The sequence below is a fragment of the Crotalus tigris genome, unplaced genomic scaffold (assembly GCF_016545835.1).
Source record: "Crotalus tigris isolate CLP2741 ecotype Arizona unplaced genomic scaffold, ASM1654583v1 scf7180000019298.7629538967:1458412, whole genome shotgun sequence".
Lineage (NCBI taxonomy): Eukaryota > Metazoa > Chordata > Lepidosauria > Squamata > Viperidae > Crotalus > Crotalus tigris.
In genome coordinates, this window is record NW_024097474.1 from 1091243 (window position 1) to 1114398 (window position 23156).

A 23156-nucleotide genomic window follows, 5' to 3' on the forward strand; every position below is an offset into this window, starting at 1 on the left:
GGATGACTTGTTTTTCTGGATCTGGTTCGGTGCCAGTTTCAAGCCAGTTCATAGACTGGAGTTCATGCAGATCAGCCTGATGGATGAGGAAGCATCATCCGTCTCCAATTGTGCGCTTCACTTCTAATAGCGATGTCTATAGCACAGGTGGTCCTTGACTTACAACAGTTTTTTTAGTGAGTATTTAAAGTTACAACGGCACTGAAAAAAGGGGACTGATGACCTTTTTTTCACACTTATGACCATTGCGGCATCCCTGGGGCCACGTGATCAAAATCCAGACACTTGGCAACTGATGTGTACTTACGACGGTTGCTGTGTCCCCGGGTCATGTGATCACAACCTTGAGAAGCAATGGGGAAGCCAGATTCACTTAACAACCTTGCGAGTGACTTAACGTCTGTGCTAGTTCACTTAACACAGACCCATACTAAGAAATTAACTACTGTACACAGAAAGACCACACTTGGAATACGGCGTCCAGTTTTGCTCGGCACGATGTAAAAAAGATGCCGAGACTCTAGAAAGAGTGCAGAGAAGAGCAACAAAGATGATTAGAGGTCTGGAGGCTAAAACATATAAAGAATGGTTGCTGGTGAGGGACGTTAGTCCCCCGGAAGGGAATATTAAAAAGGAAAATATATTTTTCACCAAAAGGATTTTTTGAAAAGCAGAAACCAAACCTGGCCCCAAATTTCTTTGCCCCAAGCAAGAGCTAGCCTCATACAAATGCAGATTTAAGACCATGGTTGAAGCCAGACAAAAAAACTCTTAAGAGTCATTAGCCCAGCCCCAGGAAAGCAGGAGATGACTTTTGGGACATAATAGGACTAAACCACAGATACTAAGGCCTAGAAAAGCACTCAGATTCAGTTCAAAGTTCATGCCACAGGAACAGGAAACTATTCCAAACAAAAGGCTAGAGGGGGTATAAAAACCTACTGCCCCATGTGCTCAGCCCTTCTCTCCTCTGCTCTTTCCTGAAGAACCATCTTTCTGCAATAAACTGTAACCTGCTTCCCAAAGCAGTCGCCATGTTTGCTTATTTATTCCGGGCTTGAATGAACCAGGATGAAGACTTTACTTCTAACACTGGAATTGGGTAGGTCTAGTTTAATGAAAGGAAGGACTAGGGGGGACATGATAAGCAGTGTTCCAATATCTCAGGGGTTGCCCCAAAGAAGAGGGAGTCAAGCTGTTCTCCAAAGCACCTGAAAGCAGGACAAGAAGCAACGGATGGAAACTAATCCAGGAGAGAAGCAACCTGGAACTAAGGAGAAATTTCCTTAAAGTGAGAATAATTAACCCGTGGAACTGCTTGCCTCCAGAAGTTGTGGTGCTCCAACACTGGAGGTTTTTAAAAAGAGTTTAGACAGCCACTTAAGCGGGGGGGGGGGAGAGAGAGAGAGACTTGGCGTGCAGCCCGGAACCCTCGCGCACGCACGGCCGGAACCCTCGCGCGGGGGTGAAAGTTCCCCTGCCGGACGCGTCCTGGGAACGGACCTGGTCCGCTTTTTCTTTTTTTCCGTCTCCTCGCGCTCGGCGCTTCCGGCAGCGTCCACGGCTTTTTTTCCGGCCACCATTTTAGCTGCTCGCTCTCCCGCTCCCCGGCTGGCTGTGTCGGCGTCCCCAGCCGCGGCTCCGGCAGGAGCAGGGCAGGGGAGTCCTCCAGGCTGGCCGGGGAGGAGGAGAAGGACCAGGCCGGCCCTGTTTGGAGAGGCCGAGCGGGAGCTCCGGAGGCGGCTCAGCCACGACCGAAGTGGAGGCAGATTTCCCTTGGTCTCTTGGGGAGGCTGCCTCGTGGTCCCGGTTGTGCCCCCGCCTCTCCTACCATCCGTCACATATATAAATATAAAATATAAAAGTGTGTGTGTGTGTGTGTCAGTCTCAGATATCAATCGCATCACCTCTATTGCATTACATTTATTGTATTTATTATTATTAGTTGCCATGTGCGAGTAGGGGGCCATCTAAATAAAATATTCATAGAATAGAATAATAATTTTTATTGTCCCTTTGTACACTAATTGGCATACATTGCAATGAAATTTCGTTGCATGCAGCTCTCAAAAGGGTCACCATCTCCAATATACACTCTCTATAAATATGACAAAAATAAATACAGAATTATGCATATATCCACATATTCTGTGGCACAGAAACGCACACGTGGGTGTGTGTGTATCATTGTCATTCTAGCCGTTTATCCACTGCCGGATAAAGCTGCTTCTACCTGTTTCCAACCAATAAAGTGACAATTATAATAATAATAATAAAAGTTGGAAGGGACCTTAGAGGTCATCTAGTCCAACCCCCTGCTCAGGCAGGAAACCCTACACCATTTCAGACAAATGGCCGTCCAGTCTCTTCTTAAAAACTTCCAGTGTTGGAGCATTCACCCCTTCTGGAGGCAGGTTGTTCCACTGGTTAATTGTTCTCACTGTCAGGAAGTTTCTCCTTAGTTCTAGGTTGCTTCTGTCCTTGATTAGTTTCCATCTGTTATCTATTCTATCAACAAGTATGGTAAGCCCAATTGGTAAAAGAAAAACTCATAGGTTAGAAACGGGCGGAAGAGGCCATCATCCTGTAGTGGATAGACCATGGCTAGAATGATATTTTACATTATGTTATATTAATTATATTACATTTACTATATTATGGGGAGCTCTTGCTTTGTCTCCGAGCTTGGCAATTTGTCTCCATTTGGGGGGACATCTTCAGTGCGCTTTGAATTGCTTCAAAGAGCACAATTCAAAGCGTACAATTCAAAGCGCATAATTCAAGTGTACTAAAAATGTGCCCCCCCCCCGAATGGAGATGAAACATTTGCAGCCAAATCGCCAGGCTTGGAGATCTCCCCAGCTACTAATATTCAAACACATTTCAATATTACCTGATGCTATGTATTCTTATGTTATACTATATTTATTATATATTATAATATATTTTTATATTAATTTCATATTACATTGTGCAGGTCAATGCCTGTTTTTTATTGGTTTATTCATTCAATTTCTATTTGCCGCCCATCTCAATCCAATTAACTCCAGATTCCTCTCATGGATATGAGATACACAAGTATTTTCTCTGTCCGCCTGTGAGTCCTTAATGAGTTGAAGCAACTTGAAATTCTTCATCCACTGTCCTTTTTGATGGACTTTCTCTGCGTTGCTCCTGGTGATGTGATTAGCTTTGACTGGGCAATGTATCCTAAAAATTGTTTACTAACTTAGCAAGTTAGTATCATTTGGACAACCCAGTTCTCATCGGTTAGGTAATAGTTTCATCCATCCAGTTAGGAAGTCTTAAACCCATTATACCCTGGCACAGAAAGGTAGAAATAACAGGAATTTGTTTTTCATAAAAATCTTGAGAAGCTACAGGTTCAGCTGTAAAAAGTACAGGTAGCCCTTGATTTACAACCAATTTTGAGCCCAAAATTTCTGCAGCTAAATGATACATTTGATCAGTGAATATGAGTCAGTTGACAGATGTCTGAATTTTGATCATGTGTCCCTGGGAATGCTGGAATGGTCGTAAGTGTGAAAAATGGTTGTAAGTCACTTTTTTCAGGGCCGCTGTCACTTTGAACGGTCACTAAATGAACTGTGGTAAGTCGAAGACTAACCTATATTTGAAAAGAGGAAAAATAAAAGGGAAAACACCAATCATATCTTCAAGGAGAGTTCGCATCACAGAAGCAGATTTGCTTAGCTTACTTAGGGTTCCTGAATTAGCCATGTTTTGTAGTTTATACAATAACAGAGCTGGAAGGTACCTTGGAGGTCATCTAGTCCAGCCCCCCTGCTCAAGCAGGAGAGCCTTAGGGTTAGGGTTAGGTCACCATGTATTCAAAATGGACATTGCCAACAAATTTGGAGTGCTTGAGTATGGTTAGGAGGGCACTGACTTTTCTAGGCTGCCCTATCTATGTTTCCTGGTAAAATACATGGGAAAACCCATTGGAGGAAAATTCCACTTAGGGTTAGGGTTAGGTCACCATGAACTCGTAGAGCAAAATGGATATCGCCAACAAATTCGGGGTGCTTGGGTATGGTTAGGAGGGCACTGACTTTTCTAGGCTGCCCTATCTATCTTTCCTGGTAAACTACATGGGAAAATCCCATTGGAGGAAAATTCCACTTAGGGTTAGGGTTAGGTCACCATGACAAATTCAGGGTGTTTGGGTATGGTTAGAAGGGCACTGACTTTTCTAGGCTGCCCTATCTATCTTTCCTGGTAAACTACATGGGAAAATCCCATTGGAGGAAAATTCCACTTAGGGTTAGGGTTAGGTCACCATGAACTCGTAGAGCAAAATGGACATCGCCAACAAATTCGGGGTGCTTGGGAATGGTTAGGAGGGCACTGACTTTTCTAGCCTGCCCTATCTATGTTTCCTGGTAAAATACATGGGAAAATCCCATTGGAGGAATAGTCCACTTACCATCTCAGACAAGTGACTGTCCAGTCTCTTCTTAGCAACCTCCAGTGATGGAGCACCCACGATTTCTGAAAGCAAGTCGTTCCACTGGTTAATTGTTTGCCCTGTCTGGAAATTTTCCTCCTTAATTCTGAGTTGTTTTTCTCCTGGATTAGTTTCCACCCATTGTTTCTTGTCCTGCCTTCTGCTGCTTTGGAAAATAGGTTGACCCCCTTTTCTTTGGGGCAGCCCTTCAACTATTGGAAGACTGCTATCATGTCACACCTAGTCCTAAGAACATAGAATGTAGAATAACAGAGTTGGAAGGGACCTTGGAGGTCATCTAGTCCAACCCCTGCTCAAGCAAGAGACCCTACCATCCCAGACAAGTCTCTTCTTGAAAGTCTCCAGTGTTGGAGCATTTTCGCAACTTCTAGTGGCAGGTTGTTCCACTGGTTAATTGTTCTCACTCTTAGGAAATTCCTCCTTAATTCCAGGTTGCTTCTCTCCTGGATCAGTTTCCATTCGTTTTTTCCTTGTCCTGCCTTCTGGTACTTTGGAAAACAGGTCGACCCCCACCCCCTCCTCAACTAAAAAAAAACCTAAACAAGTTTAGTTTAAAGCGGTTGGTTAAGGAGAAGAATCCCCCAGACCAGCGCTAGGCAACCTTGGCTCTTTTATGACTGGTGGACTTCAACTCCCAGAATTCCTGAGCTAGCATGGCTCAGCTTGGAAACCTCTCCCTTTCCTCTTAGCGTGGCTGGCTCAAGGAATTCTGGGAGTTGAAGTCCACGAGTCATAAAAGAGCCAAGGTTGCCTACCCCTGCCCCAGACACAGAGGGGAAAGGAAAAGCCGGCTGCACCAAAAGCTGCCCGGAACCTCCGCGCGTAGGAGTGTGGTTTCCCCACCGGACGCCTCCCAGGAACGGACCCGTCCCGTTTTTTTCCCCTTCCCCCCTCCATTCTCTCTCTCCCTCCCCCGCGCGCGGCGCTTCCGGCGCCGCCGCGGCTTCCTTCCGGCCGCCATTTTAGCTGCTTCAACCTCGCTCGCTCTCGGCTGCCTGGCAGGGTCGGCGTCCCCCGCCGCCATGTCCAAGCGCCACCGCCTCGACCTCGGCGACGACTACGGCTCCAACAAGAAACGCGCCACCGCCGCCGCCGCCGATGGGTGAGCGGAGCCCTCTTCTTCCTCCACCCCACCTCGGGCCTTCGGGGGGGAGGGCGGCGAGAAGTGCGCATGCGTGTGTTTGCGGGGGGGGGGGGAGGCTGTGGACGGCGGGAGAGAGCGGCCTGTGGTCAAGGCCGTGCCCGCCTTGCAAGGCCTCCGGGCCGGGCTGGTTGCGGATCGCGGGCCGCGCACGTGCTCCCTCGCGGGGGAGGCCGGGCCTTCTGCGAGGGGCGGGCGGGCGGGCGGGGAGAGAGAGAAGCCTTTGGCTGGGTCGTCTGAGCTTCCCCCCCCCAAGGAATGGGTTAGGGTAGGTTAGGGTGAGGGTCTTCCCATAGTAGGTATCCCGATGGGAGTTAGGTTTATGATGCCTTTGGAATGGGAGGGATAGAGCTGGAAGGGACCTTGCAGGTCATCTAGTCCAGCCCCCTGCTCAAGCAGGAGGACCTATACCAGGGGTAGGCAAGCTTGGCTCTTTTATGACTCCCATGCTGGCTCAGGGATTCTGGGAGTTGAAATCCACCAGTCATCAAGGGAGCCATAGTTCCTCCATGCTGGCTCAGGGATTCTGGGAGTTGAAGTCCACGAGTCATCAAGGGAGGCCATAGTTCCCCCATGCTGGCTCAGGGATTCTGGGAGTTGAAGTCCACGAGTCATAAAAGAGCCAAGGTTGCCTACCCCTGCCCTAAACTCTACTGAAGCTGTTTTACCCAACCTGGTAATGAAACATCTCAGGGTCTGCCTTGGGTGGAGAAACCCTCGGCCCCAGAGCATGGGGAGGCCGGTTTTGGAATTCGGCATCCTAGTTTGGGTGTCCTGATATATTAAAAGAGGTTGAGATTCTAGAAAAAGAGTGCAGAGAAGTGCAACAAAGAGGATTAGAGCTGGAGACTAAAACACGTGGAGAACGGTTGCAGGAGTTGGGTTTGGCTAGTCTGGAGAAAAAAAGGATGATGGGGGGGGGACATGATAGCAGTCTTCCAGTATTTGAGGGGCTGCCACAAAGAAGAGGGGGTCAAATTATTTTCCAAAGCACCAGAAGGCAGAACAAGAAACGATGGAAATTAATCAAGGAGAGGAGCAACCAGGAACTAAGGAGAAACTTCCTAACAGTGAGGACAATTAACCAGGGGAACAGCTTGCCACCAGAAGTTGTGGGTGCTCCATCGTTGGAGGTTTTTAAGAAGAGCCTGGAGAGTTGCTTGTCTGAAATGATATAGGGACTCTTGCTTGAACAGGAGGGTGGGCTGGAAGACCTCCAAGGTTCCTTCCAACTCTACTATTCTATATTATGTGTTAAGAACTAGGAGTGACATGATAGTCTTCCAATATCTAAGGGATTGCCACAAAGAAGAGGGGGCCAATCTATTCTCCAAAGCTCCTGAAGATTAAAAAACAAAACAAAAAACAGGCATTATAAGAAGGAATGCATGGGAACTAACCAAGGAGAATAGCAACCTGGAATTAAGGAGAAAGTTCCTTACAGAGAAGACAATTAACCCGTGGAACAGCTTGCCTCCAGAAGTTGTAAATGCTCCATCACTGGAGGTTTTTAAGAGGAAATTAGACAGCTGCTTGTCTGGAATGGTATGGGGTCTCCTGCTTGAGCAGGGGGCTGGACTAGAAGACCTCCAAGGTCCCTTCCCTCTTCTGTTAGTCTTAAAAAAAACCCTTCCTGGCTGAGGAATTCTGGGAGTCGAAGTCCACAAGTTACCAAAGGGCCAAGTTTGAAGACCCCTGCCTTGAAGACTCTGGGGGTGAGGGACTTTCCGTGAAAGAGAAATCTTTTTTCATTTTAGTTTGCAAGAGTGAGGTAGCTGTGATGATGTAGCATTTGGATAAATGCTTATGGAGACTCTCCATCATTCAGGTCATGGCTATCCCAAAGATGGTTTTTCCAAAAGGCAACTGGACTTTCTTGTTTATTCCACACACCCCTTTAAAAACACTTTGCTTTGCATTTCCAACTGAGAAAGCTTCTTGAAGGAGAAGTGGCATGTTTCCAAATAAACAAAAAGACCAAGAAAGTCAAGTTGCCTTTTGGAAAAAGCACCTTTGGGGTATTATTTGGCTTTTCAGCCTGACCTTGGGTGGCTTCATCGCCTGCCATCTTTCATCCTATTTTATTGAAAGTTTTTAATCGTTGGGTGGACAAGAGTTGAGCAGTATAGAAGTTTAATGAATTATTGTTATTGCTGCTACTAAACCGAGGCTGACAAATTTGAATCGATACATACCTGTTCAGGCAAGGTGAACACCTCCCTCACTTAAGGTTGATTGGCTTTTGATTATGAGCCATCTTTCTCAAGGCTTGTTTACCACTAACTGTGGTTAACTATAGTTGCCTTGTGATGAGATGGGCAGCAAACAAATTTTTAAAAAAAGCAACTATGGATCTTTCCATTCCACCTACATCAGGGGTCTTCAAACTTGGCCACTTTAAGACTTGTGGACTTCAACTCCCAGAATTCCTCAGCCAACCCTCAGGCTGGGAGTTGAAGTCCACAAATCTTAAAAGTGGCCATGTTTGAAGACACCTGACCTACATTGTTCGCAGCCCTTGATAGCTGTCTACCCCTTTCCAGCTTTTTGCATTTGAAATTATTTTGTCTAGTGTCCATGATTTCCATGCATGCATTATAGTTTGTTTGCTTTTTTTAAAAATTAGTTCCTCTGCCCTCATTTGAATCCTTAATAAAATTAAGTGACTTGAAATTCTTTTATCAGCTGATCATTTTGGTGGGCTTTATCCGCGTTGCTCCTGGACATGTGATAAGCATTGCTGGGATATTTATTCTAAAAGTGATTGTGTCTTGGTTAGACACAAATGTAGGGAAGAAGCAACTGGTTATGTTAGAAATGTGGATTTGAACACCCCCAGCTGAAAGCGACAATTTAGTGACACAAAGAGATAACAGCATTTACATTTGGTCAAAGTTACTTTTGAAAATGTCACGTCTCTTGTTGCACAAGCTATTGTATAGCCTGTTTGATCACTTGAAAGTCAGGTCTCTGAACTTTATTTTGTGTCACATGGAATTGTGCTGCAGGGAGCTTTGTGTTTCTTTCAACAGATTGTCACTTGCAGAGCTCATTAAATTTCGCATCCACGAAAAAAAGATTACAAGGAGCAGTGTGAGAAATTTGGGGCTTCACTTCTGCAGCTTTATTCCCCATATAATTTGCAAAGAAAAGTATAAATATAACATATTGACAAATGTCAGCAGGATTTGTTCTGTTATTTCGGGGCCATTTTCTAAGTTGGAATTTCCCAATTATACCATTTTTTTTTTTAAAAAAATGAAGAACATGAAAGCTAGTACTTGATTAAAACTTCAGTACTTTCCCAGGATAATTGCATCCTGTGCAGTACAAAACGGCTATTGTTCTTGTGTCAGTTGTTATCATTTTGGTTTTAGTTGGATTTAATTTTTAACACTTTTTACTTTATTTAACTTTTTCTCCCTTTGAATCCTTACAGTTAATTTTTGGTAAGATGGATGTATCTTTTCCAGTGCTATAATGAACTTTTTTTAAAAAAAAAAAAGTGTTCATCTGAAAATACAGGTGAGAAAGGTTATTCAACATATGCCCTGCCACTCTTAGTTTATTTTTGGGATAGCGATTAATGTGATTTGCAGGTTTAATAGGAGTCCTGGCCTCATAAAAATATTGTACATGGGTGCTTGTACTAAAAACAGGATTTCTGCAAATTAATATTATTTATATGGTCCTTAGTCCTTCTTTATATGGTCCTAAATTGTGAATGCTCCAACACTGGAAGTTTTTAAGAAGAGATTGGACAACCATTTGTCTGAAATGGTATAGGGTTTCCTGTCTGAGCAGGGAGTTGGACTAGATGACCTCCAAGATCCCTTCCAACTTTGTTATTCTATATTGTATATGGTGCTTTTTCCTGTTAGGAACTTTAAAATTGCTTGCTTTAAATTCTATTTGTGGAAGGCACTACAGACTTTTCATGGTCATTTAATCATTTTGAAAGTTATAAAACAAAGTCATTGAGGCCTGAACAGCCCCCAACCCCCACCCCCACTCCCAATATAACAGGCATAAGCAGCATTTTAATTCAGGTAGAATATTATTTACTTTGTGAAATTAGAGGAAACGATACACTTTCCCCTTGCATTAACATTTCTTTGTAGAGATTAAAACTCCCTGCCCCAGAATTAAAAGCTGAAGCAACGCGCTTGGTTATTTCTATTAACAGCCCTCAGTCATGCAGTCAATGCTATTTTTTGCTCTTTGTACTTAGATGGGTTTGTTCCAGTAATCAAACATTTTGAGTCTTCTGGTGTGAATCATAGAAGAGGTATAATGTTCAACGGAACCGGTTTTGCATTTTTCCCTCTAATTCTTGAATGCCGTAGGTCAGTGTGTCTCAACCTTGACAATTTTAAGGCATGTGGACTTCAACTCCCAGAATTCCACAGCCAGCAATGCCTGGCTGTGGAATTCTGGGAGTTGAAGTCCACAAGCGTTAAAATTGTCAAGGTTGAGACACACTGCCGTAGGTGATAAAAAGCTTAATTTCCTCTCTGGAGTTTGAACTGTCTGTAGCTTAAATTAGGCACATGTAGCTCATTCTTCCCAGACATTTGCAACTCATTGTAACACCACCTCCTGTTATTTTCTTATGGTTTAAATCAGGGATGAGGAACTTTGGCCCTTTTGTGACTTGTGGATGGCTCAGGAATTCTGGGAGTTGAAGTCCACAAGTCGTAAAAGAGCCAAGGTTGCCTACCCCTGGTTTAAACCTAAGCAGGCAAGTCCATTTTATGGAGCTCTGAGCTTTTAAACAAGTGGTGGTGAAATGGAAACGGAAAAATTATATTTTGAGGTCGGCTTTTTAAAAAAAACTAAAACCCTAAATATTTCCCCCTTTGAGGTCGTTGTGCATTTCATGGACATCCTTTCTTGTTTCAGCTTTTTTTTTTTTTTTTGGTGCTGTTGAAGGTAGCTTTATAGTCTTCAACTCACCAAATGAATTTTGCATGCATCCTTTTCAGTTAGGAAATAGTGCTACCATTATTGCAACTCCATAATAATTCTTGCAGTTTAATCACTTCAGCTTTATCTACTGATGTTATACCTCACCTTTCTGTTTATAACAACACTTAAGGCAGCTGACCAACATGACTCTTATGGCCAATAAGATCATCAACACTTAAGTGGGTTTTTTTTTTAATTTCAGAGTAGACGTTTGGTTAATTAAAGAAATCCCACTTAATTAAATCTCTGTTAATTTAAATGTGAATAAAAAACAGAAGGTGAACATATCCTTCAGTTTTAAATGCTTTATTTATACCTGTATGGCCGCCCCCTCTGTCCAACAAAGCAGCATGGTGACAACCATAAAATGAATCTTACTCCATTAAAAAAAAGAAATCCAAGTTGAGGTTCCTATACAAATATGAATTCTCCACATACAACTTACATATATGCACACTAGAGCTTCAGTAATTTTTAGCATTCTTGCTCCAAAGTGTTGTTTAAAACTGCATATTAATATTACATCTTTGAATTATGTATTAATATAATTACCTTACAGAAAAGGAGAAAGATAGGTAAACAATATCCCTGTTTGAAAATAGGTTTAAATTTTTGGTCTGCTGTACAGTGGTATTTTCACCGTTGGAATTAATGGGAACATCTGTCAAATATGTTGTTCATGTTTGATATTTCAGACAGATTTATGTTCCTGTGGTACTTGGGAAATATCCCATCAATCTTCTCCTGTCAGAGGCAGCAGAAACATTACTTTCTCTATCATTTCCCCCGTTGTTTCATTTTGCACAATTCAACTTGGTGGGCTTCAAAAAAAAAATGCTTAAAGCATTGCTAGCATGAGGAAAAACCACCAAGGAAGTACATTTGGGGGGGGGGGGAAGGAAGCTGCAGTGCAGAAATGTTTTGCCTGAGACACATCTGTGTAGGATACGCAATGTATGTTTATTGTAAATACCCATGTTTTCCCCCAAAATAAGACCCAAACGGAAAATCAGCTCCCAAATAAGCCTCAGTTAAGATCATCAGCCAGACCAATGCATTTAGTACCGTATTTTCCCGAATATAAGCCCTAATCGGAAAATAAGCCCTAATGCGTCTTTGGGAGCAAAAGTTAATATAAGACTCGGTTTTATTTTTGGAGAAACACGTCATCAGCCAGTATCAGTCCATTACAGGATAAAAGCCTTTAATTGAAGGTTATGGACCATCATCTACTATGTTGGTTCAATGCTGGTCAGTAGAAACCATTTTTTGGGGGGGTCTTGCTAAAAGAGAGGGACTGGCCCCAAATCAGCTGGCTTCTGTGCCCATCGGAGGATTAGAATCTGGGTCTTCCTGCTTTGAATACCCCATCACGCTTCCTTTCTCTCGTATGTATGAGGTCTGTGTGCGTTACTTGGATTACATGTTGCGTTACATTTCTTGGAGTGAGTGCAAATCGTAGTTTCTCTTGTTAAGCGAGACAGTGAATTTTGCCCCCTTTTACGAACTTTCTCGCCACTAGTCCCTGCTAGTCGTTAAGTAAGTAACACGGTTGTTAACTGAAACTGCCTTCCCCGTTGACTCTGTTTGTCAAAGTTGCAGAAGGGGATCACGTGGGGCTACTGTAGTACGATTGCCTTGGCTTGGTTTGGGCTTTGTATGTTGAATAAACTTAAATCTGATGCTCTGTGAACATAGCTTATGCTTTCAATCTGGCATTCTTAAAAGCTTAGTTAAACCATCATTGCTTAGGACAATATCTGAGTATCTTCAACCTTTGTTTTGCGGTCACCAGGTTTAACAGCTTTGGTAAAAGTCATATGTTGCATACAGAGGCAGAGCGACATAAAAAATAGGAATGGTAAAATGGTTCTCTTTTCCATAATTTGGGCGCAAAAATGAGTGCCTGCAGGGCCCAAGTTCTTGGCTTGGGATCCCAGCCAATGCAAAACCTAGTAGCAAACGGATCAATTCCTTTCCAATGGCTTGTTTGGCATGCCGGCTTGCTAAATAAATCTCTGAATCAAAACATTGGAAAGCTGATTTTAGTCAGAGGGTCCCTTGATCCGTTTGTCAGTAACCAGAGATAAACTGAGATTATATAGAGCTAGTAGGAGTGGATAGTTGCATCTTCCTCAGTTTGTTTTCTAGTCACTTGGAACTTCGTGTTTGGCAGAGATCCTGCGGAACCGTCTGCAACATGTTCTCAAAGCGTATCAGATAATGACCCCTACTCAAAATATCTAATATCTTGTGGAAAAAGACACAAGAATACGTCGCTTCCCCAATAAGTATCTGGGAGAGTCAAATCTCAGTCTTTTGCCAGATTGTCTTCACTTAAAATTTAGATTTTCGTTTAAAAAAAATATGATCCTGGATGTGTTTTTAGAGTCTCTTTTCGGTAATCAAATGTTGATCAAGAAATGGAACACCAGCCCTTAGGTCAGTGTTTCTCAACCTTGACCATTTTAAGGCATGTGGACTTCAACTCCCAGAATTCCACAGCCAGCATTGCTGGCTGTGGAATTCTGGGAGTTGAAGTCCACATGCCTTAAAATGGTCAAGGTTGAGAAACACTGCCTTAGGTTAATTTGTTACGCTGAGCATTCAGAGAACCTGAATCGCCCACAAATCTGTCTATTGGGTTGAAATCATGTATAGCCCTAATCCACATTTTGCTCGTAAGCAGTTAGTATGTACAAGAATAAAACATTAAAACGAATGCAAAACCCACAAAAAAAAGCCCCAAGCAAACAGCAAAATTACCATGTAAAAAAGATGCTGAGACTCTAGAAAGAGGGCAGAGAAGAGCAACAAAGATGATCAGGGGACTGGAAGCTAAAACATACAAGGAACGGTTGCTCAAGTTGGGGATGTCTAGTTTAATGAAGAGAAGGACGAGGGGGGACATGATAGCCATGTTCCAGTATCTGAGGGGCTGCCCCAAAGAAGAGGGAATCAAGCTATTCTCCAAAGCGCCTGAAAGCAGGACAAGAAGTGATGGATGGAAACTGATCAAGGAGAGAAGCAACCTGGAACTAAGGAGAAACTTCCTGACAGTCAGAACAATTAACCAGTGGAACCACCTGCCTCCAGAAGTAGTGAATGCTCCAACACTGGAAGTTTTTAAGAAGAGACTGGACAGCCATTTGTCTGAAGTGGTATAGGGTTTCCTGCCTGAGCAGGGGGTTAGACTAGATGACCTCCAAGGTCCCTTCCAACTCTGTTGTTGTTGTTATTATTATTATTATTATTATTAATCAGTAACTTCACAAATTGGGCAAGGGGAAACAAATCTCTGGAAACATTTCTAGGTTCTTAGAAAACAATTGAGGATTGGTTCAGTCCCCGGGTTGTGTTTTTGTCTCCCCCCCCCCTTTAATTCACTTTTTTTAAAAAAAAATAGCATAGAGTTTTCATTCCTTTCAAAAACGATGTTTTTGTCGTCATTTTAGGAAGGATCGAGATCGTGACCGGGATCGCGATGATCGCTCCAAAGACCGGGACCGAGAGAGAGATCGCGACCGGGAAAGAGAGAAGGAAAAGGATTTACGCCCTTCGGCCAACTCGGCCCTCCTGGCTGGCGTCGGGCTGCCCCCTCTGAAGCCCACCTTGTTCCCACAGGGCATTAATCCCTTTACAAACCTGCCCCACACCCCCCGTTACTATGAAATCTTAAAGAAACGCCTGCTGCTCCCGGTGTGGGAATACAAGGAAAGATTTACCGACATCCTCATCAGACACCAGTCCTTCGTGCTGGTGGGTGAGACGGGCTCCGGTAAAACCACCCAGGTAAGGTTTTGGTTCGGCCGGTCTTAATTTTGGTGAACCTTGCGCCGATTCGCGGGCAGCACCCTGTAACTTCGAACGTTTTTCTGTGAAATTACTGAGCCTGCTGTTAGCCGTATTTTAGGGGTCCTTAAAAGAAATCCATTGTGCACTGACACATCACAAGACGTCGCCTTTTGAGCGAGATCTGTTAAATGAGCCTTTTCTGTTGTTTAATGACTAGAAAATGATGCAATGAGCTTTTGCTATCTCTCCCCCCCCCACAACTCTAGCATTTTCAGGGTCTGTTACGTTTTCATAAAAGGTTCAGTGAGATTTGAATTGCTCAGTGTAAACCTGTGTCAAGCTATAAATATCTGCTATTCTGGCATCTTGCAAAAGTTAGACTGATAATGTAGCACAATGAAGACAAAGTTGTTCTCTGTCTGTCTGTCTCTCTTTCTCTGTCTGTTTCTCTTTCTGTCTCTGTCTGTCTCTGTCTCTCTCTACCTGTCTCTCTTTTTCTCTCTCTCCCTCTCTTCTCTCTTTGTCTGTCTCTCTTTCTGTCTCTTTCTCTCTCTCTCTCTTCTCTCTTTTTCTGTCTCTGTCTCTGTCTCTCTCTCCTTCTCTCTGTCTGTTTCTGTGTCTGTGTCTGTCTCTTTCTTTGTCTGTCTCTTCCTGTCTTCTCTCTCTGTCTGTCTCTCTTTCTGTCTCTTTCTATCTCTCTATGTCTCTCTTTTTCTGTCTCTCTGTCTCTCTCTGTCTCTCTCTCTCTTGAATGTGATTATTGGCTGGCTTAATATCTATGGAGATTCTCAAGTCATCCAGGTCATAGTTGTCCCAAAGCTGTTTTTTTCAGGAGGCAACTGGACTTTCTTGTTTTTCCTTTGAAGACATTTCGTTTCTCATCCCAGAAGCTTCTTCAGGTCTGACTGGATGGTGGGGAAGGGAAGGATTTATACTCCTTGCAGACAGCTGGTCCTTTGCCTCCTTTTGGAGAGTCCTTGAGGCCTCTTGGAGTTTTGTCTGCATCCTCAGGGGCCACCTGAGTAACGCAAATGGGTGTGGAGCTTTCATGGAACTGCTGAAAAGGCCGTGTTGTGGAGCTGTGCTTTCTGCAGAATGTTTTTCCGCCCTGTGTCCCTTCACTGTCGAACACAGGAACAGGCTGTTGGGGATGAGTCTATGTTTGTATTTCTGAGGATAGAGACAGACCTCCAAGTGGCTTCAAGGACTCTCTAAAACAGCGGTTCTCAACGTTTGTGTGACGGCGACCCCGTCACACAAACGTTATGCGCGGTGCGCATGGGGGTGGGGCCCCCGCGCGCAGCGCGCATGCGCGGTGCCCCCCCGCACGCGACGTGCATGGGGCGGGCCCCCGCACACGGTGCGCACGCGCGGCGGCGCCCGCACGCGCAGCGCGCATGCACGGCGCCACCCCCGGAGGCATGGCGCCGCCCCCATGCGCGTAATGCATGCGCGGCGCCGCCCCCCAGAGGCGCGCCGCCACCCCATGCGTGGTGCGCATGCATGGCGCCGCCCCCCGGAGGCGCGCCACCGCCCCCACGCACGGCGCACGTGCGCGGCACCGCCCCCCCCGGAGGCACAGCACGCCCCCGGAGGCGACAAAATGGCGGATCGCCGCGTTTGGCGACCCCACAAAAGAGGTCGATCGACCCCAAATGGGGTCGCGATCCATAGGTTGAGAACCGCTGCTCTAAAAGAAGGCAAATGACCAGCTGTCTGCAAGGAGTATAAATCCTTCCTTTCCCCCACCATCCAGTCAGAGCTGAAGAAGCTTCTGGGATGAGAAGCGAAATGTCTTCAAAGGAAAAACAAGAAAGTCCAGTTGCCTCCTGAAAAAAAAAAAAAAGCACCTTTGGGACTACTGGCTGGCTTAAGAAAAAAAAGTAAAACGGGGCGCCCTTATTTGCATTCTAAATCGAATTCCCTGAAAACTCTAAATGTTAATAAGAGCAGCTTGGCTTGCAGATCTGTTTGCCTTTACTTCCCGGCCAGCTATAACCTCTTCGTACGTATTTGTCATAACTGAGACTCCTTTTTTCCGACCCCCGTTAGATCCCTCAGTGGTGTGTTGACTACATGCGGTCCCTGCCCGGACCGAAGCGAGGGGTCGCGTGTACACAGCCGAGGAGAGTGGCTGCGATGAGTGTGGCCCAGCGAGTCGCCGACGAGATGGATGTGATGCTGGGCCAGGAGGTCGGTTACTCTATTCGATTTGAAGACTGCAGCAGCGCCAAAACCATTTTGAAGTAAGTATGTGTGCTGATGCGTTTTCCTCTCTTCTCCTCCCCCCCCCAAAAAATGACTTGTGGATTTCAACTCCCAGAATTCCTCAGCCAGGCACAAGTCCACAAGTCATAAAAGGGCCATGTTTGAAGACCCTTGATCTACAGTGAATGGTGAATATTTTACATGTTAGCATGTGCACAGGGCCACGAGCACGCGCGTGCCACAAACAGGCAGGGCTAGTGCTTGTATGATACTCGCTAGCCCTGTCTCGTTCTGCGTGGCGCACTGGTATCCCACTTCCATGCCCTGTGGCGGCCCATTTTTGTGCCCTGTGGCACGGTGGCATCCCTTTTTTGCACCCAGAGACGCAGCGGTGGCCTGTTTTTGCGCCCTGTGGCCGTGGCGCTAGCACCAGTGAAGGGATGTGTGCACATACGCACTAGCTAGCCTGTCTTGTAGCCCAGTGACCAGCAGGCCACAGCCCACAGCCCACGACCCTGGGTGAAGGGAATGAAAAAGGAGATTAACCCCTTTTGGCTGTAAAAGCGTGGAGCCTAAGTAATATGTCCCAGGTGTGTGCCTGCTTAATAATAATAACAACAACACCTTTATTGTCACTTTGAAAGTACACCAATCGGCATACATCAAAATGAAATTTCGTTGCATACAGCTCAAAAAGGGTCACCATCTCCGATATACACTCCTTGTTTGTGGCCAGCTCAAGTTACAGGTCTTCCATTTTAGTCTCTAGGGAGCGAACGATGTAGAAAGAAAAGGTTTGTATGTGCACCTTTTTGTAAATTTGCAAAGGGAATAAGAGTAGAGCTTACTCCGAACTGCCTGTAGAGAATCATTTTCCATTCCGTTCATGGGGTTGGCAGCTATTAAACCTGTGAGAGGTTTGTTGTTAATTGCGAAGTCGTGTCCGACCCATCGCGACCCCATGGACAACGTTCCTCCAGGCCTTCCTATCCTCTACCATCTTCTGGAGTCCATCTAAGCTCACGCCTCCTGCTTCAGGGACTCCATCCAGCCACCTCATTCTCTGTCGTCCGCTTCTTCTCTTGCCCTCCATCTTTCCCAGCATCAGGCTCTTCTCCAGGGAGTCCTTCCTTCTCATTAGGTGGCCAAAGTATTTGAGTTTCAACTTCAGGATCTGGCCTTCTAAAGAGCAGTCGGGGTTGATCTCCTCTAGGACTGACCGGTTGGATCGCCTTGCAGTCCAGGGGACTCGCAGGAGTCTTCTCCAGCACCAGAGCTCAAAGGCCTCCATTCTTTGGCGCTCAGCTTTTCTTATGGTTCAACTTTCACAGCCATACCTTGCAGCTGGGAAAACCATGGCCTGGACTATACGCACTTTTGTTGGCAGGGTGATGTCTCTGCTTTTTAGTATGCTGTCTAGATTGGCCATAGCTTTCCTCCCCAGGAGCAAGTGTCCTTTAATTTCTTGGCTGCAGTCCCCATCTGCAGTGATTTTGGAGCCCAGGAAGATAAAATCTGTCACTACCTCCATTTTTTCCCCAGTGAGAGGTTTAAGAGGTTCTATTAAAAACTGAAACCCTTGCTGGAGTTCTTGCGACGTACCTTTACCTTTCTTTTCGATAAATATTACAAATCAGAGTCTTAAGCTTTGTTTCTTTGTTGGCTGCCAGAGCACGGGCACGCATGGCGCCATAACTGTGTAGATACGATGTTTTAAATGCTGTTTTAAATGCTTTTTTAAATGTTTTCAATGCTGCTTAATCAAGTTAAAGTTCTTGTTATTTTTTTCCCAATGAAAAAATAAATAAAATAGAGAAGAAGCAAAACTTAGCCACCCTGGATTTTAATCCCCTCTGGTTTTCCCCTCAGGTATATGACTGACGGTATGTTGCTACGTGAAGCCATGAATGACCCTCTGCTCGAACGTTACGGGGTCATCATTCTTGACGAGGCCCACGAAAGGACCCTGGCTACGGATATTTTGATGGGAGTGCTGAAGGAGGTTGTAAGGCAGAGGTCTGATTTAAAGGTCAGCGGAATATATCAAGCGGCCTGGGGGGGGTTGCAAAGGGAAAAAAAGAAAGGAAGAAAAAATAGTATTTTGTTTCAAGGCTGAAACAAGCTGTCGGGCTGAGAAAGCTGCTGCTTGAGGCCTTGAGAGTATCTCTAGAGCATTGTTTCCCAAACTTGACAATTTTAAGGCATGTGGACTTCAACTCCCAGAATTCCACAGCCAGCGTTGCTGGCTGTGGAATTCTAGGAGTTGAAGTCCTCATGCCTTAAAATTGTCAAGTTTGGGAAACACTGCTCTAGAGCAGTGGTTCTCAACCTGTGGGTCGGGACCCCATTTGGGGCCGAACGACCATTTCACGGGGGTCGCCAAACAACGCAGTCCGCCATTTTCCCCCCCTTTTCCTTAGCTGTGCTACTTCCTTTTATTCTATTGGCTTTTGAAAGCCAATGGAATAGACTCTCTTGAATAGAGTCTAATTCTATTGGCTTTCAAAAGCCAATAGGAATTGTCCAGGCTGTCTCTGCCCTGCTGAGCTCACCAAAAGTCCCATTCTGCAAACGGTGCTGAACCAGTTGAGTAGTCCTCGACTTATAACCGGTTGGGGGGTCGCAGCATTAAAAAGGTTGAGAACCACTGCTCTAGATGATTTTGAATCAGAATGACAGACTGGGAGGGGACCTTGGAGGTCTTCTAGTCCAACCAGGAGACTCTAAACTAGAGGTTCCCCATCCTTTGGGGCACCAGGGACCGCTTCCGTGGAGAGAGGTTTTTCCATGGACCGGAGGGTGTGTGGTTTTGAGTGCTGCCTGCATCCCACAGATGGGGCTTTGCTTGTTTGTGTGGACCGGTACTGGACCCCTGCCCTAAACCCTTTCAGACAAATAGCTGTCCAGTTTTCTTCTTAAAAGCCTCCAGTGATGGAGCATCCATGACTTCTGAAGACAACTTCTTGTTCCACTGGTCAATTGTCCTCCCTGTCAGGAAGTTTCTCCTTCATTCTAGGTTGCTTCTCTCCTTGATTAATTCCCATCCGTTGCTTCTTGTCCTACCTTTTTTTTAATATATAAATCTTATTTTACTGGTAGGGTGATTAGACAGGGCTGGTTGAAGCCGTTCCCTCTTCTGCCACCTGGGCAGCATTTGTTCTGTATTAGAGTGGTCTCTGGTCCCCCAATATGGCTGACCACCTCATCTTCAGGGCAGCTTCTCTCCTGGTGTGTTGGGGGGGTGAGATGTGTGCTATGGGGGGGACATAGATCCGCTTCCTATTTCCCTGTTTCCTCCATCCCCATAGCCTTGGCAGATGCCGTTGCCATGGATACTTTGCCATCTTGGCCATTTCCCATTCTGACCCCCTGGCAACAGCTGGGCTTCATTCTTGTACTCGGGTCTTCAAACTCGGCCCTTTGATGACTTGTGGACTTCAACTCCCAGAATTCCTCAGCCAGGCACGCTGGCTGAGGAATTCTGGGAGTTGAAGTCCACTCCTCTTAACGTCTATATCGGGGGTCTTCAAACTTGGCCCTTTGGTGACTTGTGGACTTCAACTCCCAGAATTCCTCAGCCAGGCATGGTGGCTGAGGAATTCTGGGAGTTGAAGTCCACTCCTCTTAAAGTCTATATCAGGGGTCTTCAAACCTGGTCCTTTGATGACTTGTGGACTTCAATTCCCAGAATTCCTCAGCCAGGCACATGTGCCTGGCTGAGGAATTCTGGGAGTTGAAGTCCACAAGTCATCAAAGGCCCAAGTTTGAAGGCCCCTGTTGTAACTGAACAAACTATCCTGATTTATTTATTTTTTCCCCCCCCAGTACAGGTAAGTCCTCAACCTACCACCAAATTGAGCCCAAAATGACCCTCGAAAAGCGAGACCCTTGTGCGTTTGAAATGTAAGCCTTTGTTACCCGAAAGACCCATTTTTTTTCATTCTTCCTATCTTTTTTTTTTTTTAGGTGATAGTGATGAGCGCCACTCTAGATGCTGGCAAGTTTCAGATTTATTTCGATAACTGCCCTCTGCTCACCATTCCTGGCCGTACGCATCCGGTGGAGATTTTTTATACTCCGGAGCCCGAACGGGATTACCTCGAAGCAGCCATCCGTACAGTAATACAAATCCATATGTGCGAGGAAGAGGAAGGAGACCTGCTTCTTTTTCTGACTGGACAAGAGGTATTTAAATTTGGAAAATCTGATTTTCCTTGGTGGTGGTATTTTGCCTTTTCTACACTGAGATGTTTTCTTGTTCCTCTAGATATAATCAGGGCTCTTCCAACATGGCCGTTTTGTGACTTGTGGACTTCAACTCCCAGAATTCCTCAGCCAGCGTACCTGGCTGAGGAATTCTGGGAGTTGAAGTCCACCAATCATAAAAGGGCCACGTTGGAAGACCCCTGCTCTAAACTAATAACGTCTACATTAATTAACATTAATTATGCTCTCATATGTTCCTCTAACTCAGGGGTCTTCCAACGTGGCCCTTTTGTGACTGGTGGACTTCAACTCCCAGAATTCCTCAGCCAGCATGGCTAGCTGAGGAATTCTGGGAGTTGAAGTCCACTAATCATAAAAGGGCCAAGTTGGAAGACCTCCTGCTCTAAAGTAATAACGTCTACATTAATTAACGTTAATTATGCTTTCATATGTTCACTAAATGAAAGAACACAAAAAAACCCAATCAACTTGATAGCGATCACATAACACACCGACCAATGTTCTCCTCTCAACTTCAATACACGACATCAATCACTGGATCCTGCTGTGACCTGATTGGCTCATGGCCAAAACAAGATGATACCCGATTGGCTCTCTAAACACTCATGCTCATTGGCTACAATCGGATGAAGGAAAGCTACCTGAGATCAACCTAAGCAAGTTGGGCTTCCTTTTTCTGGTTATTTGGCCATAACTTTTCATGGAATACAGTACAGATCATTGAACAAATTTTGTTGCATTATGTTCTTGATTAAATTATCTTTCCATTGATATATAATTTTACAGTACTGCTCCAAAAGAAAAGTGGTGTTATTAGCCATTAAAGCTCAAAAATACCCTTTTCCCCAAAAGGTTTCCAGAAATTTGGCCACTACTGTAGACACAAGGGCAGTTTTTTCCCCCCGTGCCGTCACTCTGCTGAACACTAAATTCCCTGTTCATTTCTCATTTTTTTCCTTCTCATCTTTCCTACTGTCTTCTCCCATTGGTTCCTTACAATTTATCAGTTGTTTGTAACTTAGGGTTAATGATTGTAACTACGATTTATGACTTGTCACTTAGCTCTTTGTACGTATGCTGCGAGCTTCTGCACTGGAGACAAATTCCTTGTGTGTCCGATCACCCTCGGCCAATAAAGAATATTCTATTCTATTGAAGAATTCTGTTCCGTTAACTATTATTAATAAGATAAGATAAGATAACCTTTATTGTCATTTTTTTTTTACTGTGGGCACAACGGCACACATCAAAAATGAAATTGAGTTGCCCGCTCTCAAAGTGAAACACGTACATGACACACACCTAAAACATACTATATACAACGTATGTATAGACCCACCCCCCTACATATACATAACAAATAAATATTAATCACTGTCCATCTTGAATATATAACGGAAGGAAGAAGCTTGGGAGTTTGCAAGGTTAATGCTGTATGGAATGAAACTGGCTGAATCTGGACGGTGATGGCCACCATTTAAATGGGCTTATAAAGAGGCCAGGATTTTGGAGGCACAAGTGATCTTTATGCCTTAAATACCATTTTGAAGGAAACAGTGAAAGGCTGTGGTGTTTGTAGGCTGTGTGCGCGAGGTTTCTGAATAGCGCTGATCGGTGTGACCAAGAATTACGAACTGAAAAGGCTTTTGACTAGATGAAGTAATTCTGTTTGGTAGTCATATTAATAATTATTATTATTATTATTATTGAGAAGATAACAAAATACAAAGACCTACAAATAGAAATAGAAAGACTGTGGCAAAAGCAAGCAAGGGTAGTACCAATAGTCATAGGCTCCTTGGCTGCAATCCCAAAACAACTGGAGCACCACTTGAACACTATCATTGGCATTGACAAATTCGCTATTAGTCAATTGCAAAAGGCAGCCTTACTAGGAACTGCTTCCATCCTGCGACGATATCTGGAATACCATCAAACATCCACATCTGCCTATCCCAGGTCCTGGGTAAGGACTCGATAGGTAGACAAAATGCCAAATCCAGTCTGAACATCTGGCTGACCGTGCGATGATCCATAATAATAATAAATGTTTACAGCCTAGGAATTTAAATTTAATTTTCACTTGTGGAAGATGAGGCTGGTCCTGGAGTTCTGAAGCAAGGCTCTGGGCCTGATTGGAGTGCCTTCAATCCAGGCGTGGGGAATTGACGGCCATGAAATTGGCTGCTTCTCTAAAACATCTGTTGGGATTAAGCTGGCATTCTCTTGTGTTTATCTATCCTTCAATGCAGAAAATGGAGGTTTCTGGGGTTGAAATTCTAAACACCCCACGCACGGTTGCTCCTGGTTAGCCAACGAAATATTCTC

The 23156-nt window shown here is 44.8% G+C and overlaps 1 protein-coding gene across 1 annotated transcript in view; it reads left to right on the forward strand.

The window, feature by feature from the left end:
* The first annotated feature begins 5430 nt into the window (after window positions 1-5430).
* DHX15 (DEAH-box helicase 15) overlaps window positions 5431-23156 on the forward strand; it is a 36852-nt gene continuing 19126 nt past the window's right edge. The window contains exons 1-5 of the mRNA XM_039361511.1: window positions 5431-5591; window positions 14054-14390; window positions 16446-16639; window positions 18471-18630; window positions 20568-20786. Coding sequence (XP_039217445.1) covers window positions 5512-5591; window positions 14054-14390; window positions 16446-16639; window positions 18471-18630; window positions 20568-20786 — 990 coding nt within the window. The 5' untranslated portion in view covers window positions 5431-5511. The remainder of the gene's footprint in view (window positions 5592-14053; window positions 14391-16445; window positions 16640-18470; window positions 18631-20567; window positions 20787-23156) is intronic.